Here is a 13,496-nt window from a genome sequence, read left to right on the forward strand (position 1 = left end):
TTTCCTGACTACTGTTCTCCTCCAGGACATGGGTCATCTCCTCCTTTGCACCTTCGCCTCCACTGAACCCCAAACACATTTCTTACACAGGAACCATAAAGCTTCAGGACCTGTACCTGCTGCATAATTCATGCTCAGTGTTGTCGAATGAATGAATATGTAAGTGAAAAAGTTTATGCACAAAGACATTTACTAAAAACATGTAGCAGAGAAACTATAAAAAAAAGTTAAATAAATTATAATTTATCCATGAGAAGATATATAACTGTAAAAAAAAAAAGTTTGTAGAGGCTATGAAAGTAGGAAACTGTCTGGTGTTACAGAGGAAAAAAAGCAAAATATAAAACAGAACATAGCACAATTATAAATTCTGCTCTTTTTAAAAAGATCTTATTTTATTATTTATTTGAGAGAGAGAGAGAGAGATCACAAGTAGGTAGAGAGGCAGGCAGAGAGAGAGGGGGAAGCAGACTCCCCGCAGAGCAGAGAGCCCAATACAGGGCTCGACCCCAGGACCCTGAGATCACGACCCGAACCGAAGGCAGAGGCTTTAACCCACTGAGCCACCCAGGTGCCCCTAAATTCTGCTCTTTAAAAGCCATATATAAAAACGGACTAAAATCTTTATGGTAGTAATTACTTGGGTGGTGGGACTACGGGAGATACTAGTACTTCTTTTTCCTTTGCCGTATTTTCCATAGTGTTCTAAATGATAATATATTATTTTATAATAAAAATAAATGCATTATTTTAATAGGTAGGAGTGGCTAATACTCTCATTTTGCATATTACAGACAAGTTTTGGCCAAATCTGGTTCATTAGCAGCCAATCCTAGACTGGGATTCAGGCCTCCTCCCAATCCAGTGCTTTACAATACAGCTGCCATTTCCATTTACACAAAAGAAAATGGGTTACAGCTCCATAAATCTAGACCTGATTATGGGGTGCCTGGATGACTCAGTTGGTTGGACATCTTACCTTTTTTTTTTTTTTTTTAAGGTTTTATTTATTTATTTGAAAGAGAGACCGTGAGAGAGAGCATGAGAGGGGATAAGGTCAGAGGGAGAAGCAGACTCCCCGTGGAAGTAGGAGCTTCATGTAGGACTCCATCCCGGGATTCCAGGATCACGATCTGAGCCAAAGGTAGTTGCTTAACCAACTGAGCCACCCAGGCGCCCAACATCTTACTTCTGATTTCAGCCCAGGTCCTGATCTCGAGGTCGTGAGACTGAGCCGCACATGGACTCCTGTTCAGTGTGGAGTCCGCCTGTCCTTCTCCGTCCCCTTCTAGGCTACCCCCAGCGTACTTGCACACACTTGCTCGCTCTTTAAAAAAAATAATAAAATCTTAAAAAAAAAAAAAAAAATCTAGATCTGATAAGATGCCTTTTTTGGTCCAAGCTCATTTAGAAGAAGAGCTGCCCTAAAACAAAACTTTCCGAAGCAAACACAGTAGTCACCAAGAGTAAGAAAGAGATCAATGGGAGTTGATCTGGAGTTGATCACTGGAGTTGATCACTGGAGTTTAGCTCAATCTATTTGATAGATTATCTCAACTATGATTCAGTGAAGGAACAGACATGCATGTGAGCACTAAGACTGCTGGAATTCAAGAACTTGGACAAAGCTGAAGCAGATGACTTCTGCACTTCCCTCCTAATCAATATTGTCCATTCTAAATGAAAGGCCAATATCACATATGCTACTACAGCTGCAATCTGTAAATATCTCATTTCAGCACTGAAATATTCTCAGATAGAACCCGACGCAGATCCATAAGTACACTCAATTTCTCCCTGACAACAGTGCTCCAAGGATGGAGCACCTGGGTGGCTCAGTGGTTTAGGCCTCTGCCTTCGGCTCAGGTTATGATCTCAGAGTCCCGGATTGAGCCCCGCATCAGGCTCTCTGCTCTGCGGGGAGCCTGCTTCCCCTTCTCTCTGCCTGCCTCTCAGCCTACTTGTGGTCTCTCTCTCTCTCTCTCTGTGTCAAATAAATAAATAAATAAAATCTTAAAAAAAAAAAAAAAAAAAAAGGTGCTCCAAGGACAGCATTTTTTCAAGATCTACAGATGCTATGAGAAATTATACTAATGGCTGAACACTTAAAACTCTAAGCATTAAAATATCTAGTACAATTAGATTGGCAATTTCACAGTCACCACTCATCCCCCTAATTCAACTCAGATTCAACATATTAGTGTTACAATTTCTTACCATAAAGAACAAACGGGATGGATGTGCGCGCTAATTATTTTAGCAATGCCTCTTGTCAAGAAATCCCAGATGACAATTCGGCCATCGTTACAGCCAACCGCAAGCAGTGTGCCCCACCTGTTAAAGGTGCAAGTCAGGGCCATGCTGATACAATCCAAGGTTCCATCGGCTTCCTAAAAATTAAAACAAATACAAGAATATAGACAATGCCATCCAGGTACCCAAATTATTTCTTAAAGACTCTCTATCACCTATATGACAGTTCTCTTTAAATTATGATGTATGCCAAAAGAAACTATGTGTCTTCTTGTACCTATTAGACTAGCCAAAACAAGGAAGTAAGTGATAAACACATGTGATAAATCCCATTCATTACCAGTATGACTTTGAACCCACCGAGCAGGGCAATTAGGCAAAATATAACAAGATTCACTGAAAAGAGTCATCCTACTGACCCTATAATCAGTTCTTGGGATTTAGTCCAAGAAAAACAGTTTAGAACAACCTGTATGTGCAGTATTAGGAAAGTCAAATACATTATTTTGTGTTCGTACCAAGCCATTTAAAATAACCATAATGACTACACTGAAACACATTTCAAGTATTACAAAATATTCTTACATTTTAAAAAGTAAAGTAGAACATACATATTACTACTATGCAAAAACACTGATTGATTGAAACTAGAAAAGCACTAAGGAAAAAAACCCTACATACAGGTGATAGTACTGACTGTGAAAAATTCTTCAAAGAATTGTTTTTAATTTACTGGGAAATGAACTGTGTAAAATTAAAACATTATGGTGAGATTTCCCACCAATATTGCCTATATATTTCCTCTATTCTCAAAATTAAACACTGAGTTCCTTATCATAGCAAGAGGTATCATCATACTTAAAGCTTCTACTGTCAAAGAAAAGTGGTGGGGAGGATCAAATAACATTTTCCACTCAAACACAAAAGATAGCAAGTTATCATATTCCTAAATTCACAATAAGATTATACTCTTTAAAAAAAAGACTATACTCTTACCTCCGGATAATTCTGCCCAAAGGACTCTGCAACAAAGCAAAGAAAGAGTTCATGGAGCATTTGCAACAAAGCAGGAATCCTCCAGCTCACAAACTGGCGGACACAATGGTTTGCGAAGTGTGGATGGGAGCTGACTCTGGCTCAGGGACTCCAGAGGGTCACACCTATTTTCATTATCATACCAAGATCGCTTCTGCCTCTTTACTCTCCTGTGTCCCACTCCTGAGGCCACAGCACCAGTGATATAACAGAGTGCATGCAAAAGTAGATGCAAGAATTCTACCAACCTCTACTTAGGCAAGCAGTGAGAGCAACTTGTAACTGTAAAGCAATGCTCTTCTCACTAATTTTGTTTTACAAAAGTTATTTTTAATAAAAATGTTATTTATGTAAACAGGTAATGGAGTTATGTTGGCTATTTTGAATTACAAACTTTTAAATATCCAATCTGTTAAACTATCTCAAGTCGGATGAGCTCTCTAGAACCTTCATTCACAGCAGCCAACCAGAAGTGGCCCTTTACCTTCCTAACAATGACATTTATGTTGTCACATAATCTGGTAGTTGATTAAAGATGCAATTCTCTACTCTCTATATTAATTTCTTAAGCAAATGACATTTGGCGGCTAACACCCCTAGCCATGTTTTTCCTGTCTGAAATGCAGTGTTCACACAAGTCGCAAACATCTCGAACAGCAGATGACGGCAGGATGATACCGCCTGCTTCTCCGAAGTGTCCGGGTCAGCATGTACTTTTAACATTACCTAAGTATGTTATTACAGTGGTTTTTAAACTATACTGAGAACTACAGATCCATGAAAGCTGTTTCACACATAAGGCATCCAAATCAGATTTCATCTAAAAAAAGTCGTCTACTCTTTAAAAAAAAGTCTGAAACCCAGTTTTATTAGACTGTCCTTTATAAAAGTGTAATTAAAAACGAAAGAGCAGGAGCTCCTGGCTGGCTCAGTAGAAGAGCATGCAACTCCTGATCTTGGGATCAGGAGTTTGAGCCCCAGGTTGGATTGTAGGGATTACTTAAACCAAAACCAAAACAAACAAAGCAAAACAAAAGGAAGAGGAAGAGAGGAGGGAGAGGAGGGAAAGAGGAGGAAAGAAAAGTAAAACTACAGTAAAAACATGAAAACCACTAAAAAACAAAAAACAAACAGCCCTACAATAAAGAACACTAAAAGATGGAACTAAACGCAATGTATTGATGTATTTAATGTGAACCAGATTTAAGGTGGCTGACTGCATTCACTTATGAAAGAATGAACTGAAATCCTGAAACCAGTAGAGAGGTTTTATTTTTTTAAAGATTTTATTTACTCATTTCAGAAGGAAAGAGCGTGCGAGTTGGGGGTGGGGATGAGAGAGAAGCAGGCCTCCAACCAAGCAGGGAGTCCCAGGTTCACGACCAGGGCAGAAGGCAGATGTCCAACCGACTGAGCCACCCAGGCACCCAGATCGAAAGGTTTTTGAAGAAATTTTCGTAAGTTACTGAAGTAATACATCCAATACAGAAATGTATAATCAACAAATGATCGTTTCCTCCCTGCAACCCACTCACCAAGGCAAAAGCTTCCATATATTTCCATATGCTTATATAAGTAAATCTAGAAGCATATATTTGTATGAGCATTCATGTGTATAGTCCTGTTTTTTAAATAAAACACTACATCTATAATATGACTTGTTTCCTTAGCAATTTAGCTCAGAAATCTTTCCAAATCAGTAAGACAGATCCTTACATTCACGTGGTTGAGGGAAAAACAAACAAACAAAAAGCATTTACCCAAAAATTAAAAACAAAACAAACAACAAACCACAACCTGAAAAGACAAAGTACTGGGGAAGAAGCGGAGTACTTTTCTTCTGTAAGGTGTTTAAGGAGCACAAAGAAAAAGTGACAACATGTGAGAAAGACCAGGCTCATCGGGGGCAGTTCTGTTGGAGGACCAGAATCAAGACTGCGGTCAAGCAGGACTACAGGAAGCAAGGCCCTTTCCTCAGAGAATGCTCAAGGTCACCTTTATACTCTTCATCTTGCCACCATCTACCATTTTATGGGACAATTATATTTCTTAGGTTTTTAAATCCATACTGGGGGAATAAAGGATGCCCAAAGACGTGGCTGCCGAGGAGAAATAAAACCCTTGTCAGAGATTTAACTTCATAATACACTTGATACAAAAAACATGAGTGGCTTCTACAGCAAAACACGCATATCCAAAACTGACTACAGAAGAAAAGTCCTTGACTGGCTCAATGAGTAAAATACACAATGAAAGGTTGTTAAAGACACAGCATCAAAAGGGAGGAGGGGGGCAGACCCATAAGGATTTTGTGAGCAGTTTCTCCTAGTCTCAAGCAGCAGAAAATTACTATATTATTCAAGCTATTCTGAGCGGGAAAAAAATACTAGTGTTTTTTTTTGTTTTTTTGTTTTTTTTTTATAAAGCCAACATAACTGACACCAAACCCTCAGAGACAATACAAAAAAGAAAAACAAGAATTTTCTCAACACAAATGGGACACAATATTTCACCTTCACACTCAGCAGACTTGCAAAGTAACCTCTAACAGTATATACAATTATAACCAAATTCGAACCACAAAGCTTCTGGAGAGTTTGCTATTTGACCATGTAAGAAGACATTGCGACAGAGCAAGAGAAACAAGGATGAGGGTCTAGGGTACTCCAAACAGTCTAACAGCAAGATGCACTCTAATGTACATCCTGAGTCAAGAATGTTTGCACAACAGCCACACTATCCTATCTGTAGATACTGAAAACACATTTGCTAGAACTCCATAATCACTTCTAATAAAAGGAATAGAGGGGACGCCTAGTTGGTTAAGTGGCTGCCTTTGGCTCAGGTCATGATCCCAGGGTCCTAGGATCAAGTCCCACATCCGGCTCCTTGCTCAGCAGGGAGCCTGCTTCTCCCTCTGCCTCTGCCTGCCTCTCTGTCTGCCTGTGCTCGCTGGCTCTCTCTCCCTCTATCCCTGACAAATAAATAAATAAAGTCTTAAAAAAAAAACAAGGAATACAGGACTACAATAAATGATAAAATCTACCAAAAACACAATTATCATTCTAAAAAGGTGAAATATTAAAACCATTTCAATAACTATCAGCAACTAGGCAGGGATATATCATTACTAGTTAATACCATACAAGAAATGAAATAACTGGTTTAACCACTGAATATAAGGAGATAAAACTATTTCTCTTTTGCTGTCACTGAATACCACGAAAACACAAGAGACTCTAATAAGAAAACTAATTAATAAGAAAATAGGGAAGGGGCTTCTGGCTGGCTCAATAGAAGAGTGAGCAACCCCTGGTCTCAAGGTCATGAGTTCCACCCCAAGTTGGGTGCAGAGTTTACTTATAAATAAACAAACTTTTTTTTTTAAAGACTTTATTTGACAGACGGAGATCACAAGTAGGCAGAGAAGCAGGCAGAGAGGAGGAAGCAGGTTCCCCGCTGAGCAGAGAGCCCGATTCGGGACTTGATCCCAGGACCCTGAGATCATGACCTGAGCCGAAGGCAGAGGCTTAACCCACTGAGCCACCCAGGTGCCCCAACAAACTTTTTTTAAAAAAACAAGAAAATAGGGTAAGGTGGCTTATACAAGAAAAATATTCAAACATTAATAGATTTTCTTTACATTAGCAATTAGAATCCAAAAATGGAAATACAAAGAAAAATTCCACTCATGATGGCTACAAACATAAAATATTTAAGGATCAGGTCATAAGGTAATAAGGAAGATACAAGACATGTATGGAGAAAACTATAAAATCTTAAGTAAGGCCATAAAACCTAAATAAATGAAAAGACAATCTACATTCTGGGATGGGAAAACTTAATGGCTTTCCCTAAAAATTAATAAATGTTATATAATTCCAGATGGAATAAAGACAAATGTGAAAAAAAATTCTAAATGTACTGACGCTGCTGAAATATGATAAAGGTGGCATTTCAATTTAGTGGAGGATTTATTTAACATATAGGGAATGACAAGGGACCATATGGAAGAAGGAAAAAGTAATTCCTCTCATATAACATATCAATTTCAGGTAAATCGATGTTTTTAAAGAACAAGAATCTTAGAAGAAAATCTAGGAGACCTCATGTATTATCTAGGGTAGGGAAGACCTTAACCAAATGAAGAACACCAAAAGAAAAGAGAAATAGGTTTGATTAAATAAAAATTTAATATTTTGCATGGCAAAGTTCCTATAAACAATTAAGATTTAGAAACAAACTTTCGGGGTGCCTGGGTGGCTCAGTGGGTTAAAGCCTGTGCCTTGGGGCACCTGGGTGGCTCAGTGTTAAGGTTAAGCCTCTGCCTTCGGCTCAGGTCATAATCTCAGGGTCCTGGGATCAAGCCCCACATCAGGCTCTCTGCTCAGCGGGGAGCCTGCTTTCTCCTCTCTCTGCCTGCCTCTCTGCCTACTTGTGATCTCTGTCAAAAATAAATAAACTCTTTAAAAAAACAAACAAACAAACTTTCAAGGCAGATGACTGATAGTTGATACCTGTATTGCAAAGCAACTTATACATCAGTAAGAAAAAACAACCCAAAAGACAAAAAGAACATAAATAAAAATGAGATGCCACTTTCATCCATCAAACAGGTAAATTTAGGGGCACCTGAGTGGCTCACTCTGTTAAGCTTCTGCCTTGGGCTCAGGTCATGATCCCAGGGACCCGGGACTGAGCCCCAAATCAGGCTCCCTGCTCAGCAGAGGGTCTGCTTTTCCCTTTCTCTCTCCCTCTGCCTCTCCCCTGGCTTGCACTCGTGCTCTCTCTCTAATAAATAAATAAAATCTTAAAAAACAAACAACAACAACAAAAAACACAGGAAAATTTAGGGAGAGAACATCTGGGGGTGCAGGAGAGGGCACAGAGACATTTTTATATGTCACCTATTAAAAATGGGAATTATGGGGTACCTGGGTGGCTCAGTGGGTTAAGCCTCTCTGCCTCAGCTCAGGTCATGATCCCAGGGTCCTCGGATCAAGCCCCGCATCGGGCTCTCTGCTCAGCAGGAAGCCTGTTTCCCTCTCTCTCTGCCTGCCTCTCTGCCTACTTGTGATCTCTGTCTGTCAAATAAATAAATAAAATCTTAAAAAAAAAATGGGAACTACTATAGCCTTTTGGAAAACGGATCTGACAATATCCATTAAAAGCAAAACACAGGGGTGCCTGGGTGGCTCAGTCGTTCAGCATCTGGCTTCATTCAGCTCAGGTCATGATCCCAGAGTCCTGGGATTGAGCCCCACATCAGGCTGCCTGCTTGGCTGGAAGCCTGCTTCTCCCTCTCCCATTGCCCTGCTTCTGTTCCTTCTCTCGTTGTGTCTCTGTGAAATAAACAAAAGCTTAAAAAAATAAAAGGCAAAACATATAGAGTCCTTACCTCAGCAATTCTACAAATGGAAATCTAATCTCCATAGATGTAAACACAAGTACTAATATTTCAAGTATTGTTTTTGGTGGCCAAAAAACAAACAAAACCTACCCAAACGAAACAAGGTAAATGTCCATTAATAGTGGAACAGATGAATAAATTACATTGTATTCTAATACAAATTATGCTAATTCTCTTAGAGAAATTTGCATTGGTGTTATTAAGTAGAAAAAAGGCAAACACAAAGCGTGTATTATATAATCTCATTTTTTATTATTATGTGTGTGTCCATGCACACACACATATATATAAGCATAGAGAAAAATACGGAAGGAAATACATGGGATTATCAACAAAAAGGAGGCCGCAAGGGGAAAAAAAAGGATCACTTTTTTTTCAAAACGCATGGGAATTTTACCGTTGAAATTATACATCGTGGGGCGCCTGGGTGGCTCCGTGGGTTAAAGCCTTTGCCTTCGTCAGGTCATGATCCCATGATCCCATGATCCAGGGTCCTGGGATCAAGCCCCGAATCTGCTCATCGGGGAGCCTGCTTCCTCCTCTCTCTCTGCCTGCTTCTCTGCCTACTTGTGATCTCCATCTCTCAAATAAATAAATAAAATCTTAAAAAAGAAATTATACATCGTGTGTATCTACATGAATGTGTTAAAATCCATCAGATCTAGGGGTGCCTGGGTGGCTCAGTGGGTTAAAGCCTCTGCCTTCAGCTCTGGTCATGATCTCAAGTCCTGGGATCGAGCCCCGCATTGGGCTTTCTGCTCATCGGGGAGCCTGCTTCCTCCTCTCTCTCTGCCTGCCTCTCTGCCTACTTGTGATCTCTATCAAATAAATAAATAAAATCTTAAAAAAAAAAATCCATCAGATCTACCATCTCCCAATGTGTACGAACAATATCGTACAGTGTTAACTGAAGAAGGCAAGTTCCAAATAATGTGTATAAAAAGGTTCTATTTCTGTAAAAAAGCTAAAACAAAGCCCTAATAAATTTGTTTAAACATTTGTGTGAGCAAGGAATAAACTATAGAATGAGAAACTCTAGAAAGTCACCATTTGGGGAAGGGGAGAAAGACAGTTTTTCTGGATGCGTGTTTGAACTGTTTCCACTGCTGTGATAAACACGTGCTATATTTGTTCATTTGAAAAGCAAGAGATTAAAGAACCACAGTGCACTTTCCTGACTTACACTCACACTGGCTCATCACTTCTCTGAAGTGCTCAAACCTGCACTTACCACGAGCAGCTACCGCTTACTGAATGCCTACATGTCCAACTCCACACAAAGGTCTTTTATATATTCCCTTTCAGTCCTCTCTATTCGTGATTAAGAGACCACTGCTGGCACCCGCTACACCCCAAGACCTGACCTTTACTGACACCTGCTTGTACTCACCAACCCTCGTCCCATATTTTTGCTCAAGCTCTTCCTTCCCATTCATCTCTTCACTCGGGGGAAATGGAAACTGAAACCCTCATGCGACAGGGTCCAGACCACTTTGAGCATAAAACCCTTGCCTGGTGCCTGTGCAGATGGACTGTGGAGTGACCTCCAGCTACCTTTACCTCATTAGAATACTAAATCTCCACCCAAAGAGGAGCACAAGCCTCATTTCCATAACAATGCCTGTATAGCAGGTTTCCTTAAGGGAGCACTGGTGGCCTTATGCTCACCTCTACACGCAAGGACAAGGCTTCCCAACTAAATATTCATCCAAAAACTAAATATTCATCCAAAAACTAAATATTCATCCAAAAACCGTAAGTAGAAGGAATCCATTCACACTTGCTCAGAGAATAAATGGTTTTGGAAGTTATTCCCATGATCTCCTTACTTGCTTCAAATAAAGTCTACTTTGTGCACCAACTCCACGTGGTGCATCTGTGACTCACCAAGGAGCGAACTCTGTTGGTTCAGTGGCACTATTACATTCCATTTCACTGTTAAGTCACTTCCCAAGTGCACACAGTCAAAACATGGAACAACCAGAACCTGATCCAGAAACCATACTCTTAACTGTAACTACACTAAACAGCCTCTAGAATCTTGCCTGAATTTGACCTCAAGGTTATTAATGTATCATCTGTAAAACACAACACAATCCCCCCTATTTGAAAGTCAAAATGTGCCCATCTGCTTTCCTTCTGTACATTTTCCTTTCTCTTCCCACATCTCAAAGATCCACACCAATTACTCCCTCACGGCCACCGAATGGAATTTAACCAAGAGAAGTGAGCTCAGTGGCCTACCGAAAATTCCACCTACTAAGGATTTTTCTTAGCAACAACCAGTGTTCACTTTATTTGTTCCCAAAAAGCCACCCCTTTTCCCAGAGAAGACAAAAGGAAAATTGGAAGTTAAGCTTCCCACCGCCCTTTGCCAATAAAGCCCACAGGAAGCACATAAAAGGTCTGCGCTGAGTGCTGAATGAATAATTTTGGTATTACACCATCCAGCCCAACCAGGCAGGAAACTTTAGTCTTCACTCTCCACATAGTGTCACAAACCCTTCCTAGTCGCCTCACTTTTACAGTCTCGGCCTTCCACCACATTCGTCTTCCTGACACTGTTCTTCAAAGCCTGTGCCCCGCTCAGACCTTCCCTTCGGCTAAGGGCGGCTGCTTTGCAGCAGCCTTTTCGGAATCTGAGTTAACGCTTCCAGCCCAGCCACACCAGCTCCCTCAGGGCCCTCCTTTCTGTCCTGGGAAGATCCTTTCTCCAAACTGCCCTTCAGCTTCCCAGCCCCTTCCAGCTTTCTCCCTCTAGGTGTCCTGATGTGGAAAAAGGTCTGTTCTCCACACTGCTGAATACCCACCTCCTTAAAGACCTGATTATCACCAGCTCTAAAGCTGCACAGACCTCTTCGCCCAAAGGCGCTATTATTTTTGATCAAAGGCGCTATTATTTTTGATTCCAACCCATTCCCCTCTGTTGTAAGGGTTAGGAGCAGAGTAGCAATTTCCATTCTGTTTCCTCAAACAGGCGAGGACACAGGCAAGGGCATTCTTCCAAAGAAATGCAATTCGCAGGTGTCTAGATAACCAATCCCACCCGGCCCTCATCTGATCCCTTCACCAATGCAATTGCTATGTGTCCTTGACTCCAGCCTCGCCTCCCTCGCAGAGCTGCCACAGCCAACTTTCCAAGACCCGAATCTCACCTGTCACTTAGCTGCTTAAAATTTACTTCACCCAACAATATACTAAACTTCTAAGTATAATTTCAAAAAGTGATTTCATTCTGGCCCCTGCCAGTGTTATCCTCGCCATGTCTGGCTAACTTCGCATCAGCACCTAGCATAGAAGCTCACATAACCTGCCCTAAGCACCAGCTGTAGAGCACTGACCATTTCTTGAACATACCATATGCAGTCATGCCTCAGAACATCTGTCCCAACTACTCCCCGCACTGCTAATCAGCTTCTCTAACTTGTCCTTCCGGAAAAACCCTTCTCTATCTGCACTGTCTGGGTTAAATGACGCTTCCTCTATAAAACCATCCCCAAATTCTACTGCCAACCTCTACACTGCAGAATTAATTGCTTTCAGCTGAACTCCCATAATGCATTCACTTATTACGGTTCCATATTAGACACAATTATTTATGTTTCACTCCTTCTAGCTCTACATATTTATTCAGGGCAAAGGCTGTATCTTATTTTGAGGTCTTTCAAACAGAAGGACCCACCCCCACTATAAGTGGATAAATCAATTTAGTGAGCCCCAGCAAGTTTTTTAATAGATTCGAACAGAAGACATCAGAGGACACTGAGCATAAAAGGAATTAAGTATAATTTTGAGAAACTTAGTTATATATATATTTGTATATATGATGGGTTGTGTGATAGAAAATAGATTTCCTGGGCACCTTGGGTGGCTCAATTGTTTGAGCATCTGACTCTTGATTTCGGTTCAGGTCACATTGCAGGATTGTGTCATCAGGCCCCTGCACCGGGCTCAGCACTGGGCATGAAGCCTGCTTAAGATTCTCTATCTACCCCCACTCCCGTCTCCCTCTCCCAAGAAAAAAGAGTTTTCTTCCTGTGAGTTGTAGTAAAAATAGTTTTGAAAAACTCTTACGTAATTTTCTATCTCCAGTGCATATTGTCAGATACCCAGCAAGAGCTCAGAAGTGACTACAGAAGTAAAATCACTACCTTGAGTGTTACATTAACAGCACGTTATCATTCCTTTCCTTTATCTGGACAGATATTCTTTCCCACACATGCTCCCACAATCACAATCACTTCTGTTCCTTGTGCTTTTTATCTCCAACTTTCTCCTTTAAAACTCATTAATTTCCATAGAAATGTAGATTTCCAGACCCAGCTTTCTTTTAAATTGTCTAGCCTTCTTGGGGTGCCTGGGTGACTCAATCAGTTAAGCATCCCAACTCTTTCAGTTCAGGTAAGAATTGCAGGATGGAGGGACCGAGCCCAACATCACGCTCCACACTAGGCGTGGAGTCAGTCTGCTTGTCCCTCTCCCTATGCTCCTGCCCCCAACATGCACACATGCACATACTCGCGTGCACTCTCTAATAAATAAAATCTTTAAATATAAATAAACTGTCTAACCTTCCAATGCTAAATATTCCTAAATTTCACCCTCATAAATCTTCTATATCATTCAAGGAAAATCTTTCCCATGACCATTTCTTTCATGTACTAGCCTACCTATCACTTTTCCCCCATGCTGAAGTTTTTAAAAATAAGGGTCGACCTCTGACCTCCACTCCATCTCCCACGCCTTCCAAAAATGACTGTACTCTGGCTTCCACTCAAGTTGCTGATGGGTACCAGTG

General features: G+C 40.7%; 1 protein-coding gene across 2 annotated transcripts in view; it reads right to left on the minus strand.

Annotated features, from left to right (window-relative positions):
* Positions 1 to 13,496, minus strand: part of RBBP5 (RB binding protein 5, histone lysine methyltransferase complex subunit) — a 36,636-nt gene that overhangs the window by 20,805 nt on the left and 2,335 nt on the right. For both annotated transcript variants that reach the window (XM_059145566.1, XM_059145565.1), the window contains exons 2-3: positions 3,250 to 3,275; positions 2,218 to 2,390 (exon numbers count right to left, since the gene is read on the minus strand). In XM_059145566.1, the coding sequence (XP_059001549.1) occupies positions 2,218 to 2,390; positions 3,250 to 3,275 (199 nt within the window). The remainder of the gene's footprint in view (positions 1 to 2,217; positions 2,391 to 3,249; positions 3,276 to 13,496) is intronic.

The sequence above is a fragment of the Mustela lutreola genome, chromosome 14 (assembly GCF_030435805.1).
Source record: "Mustela lutreola isolate mMusLut2 chromosome 14, mMusLut2.pri, whole genome shotgun sequence".
Classification (NCBI taxonomy): Eukaryota; Metazoa; Chordata; class Mammalia; order Carnivora; family Mustelidae; genus Mustela; species Mustela lutreola.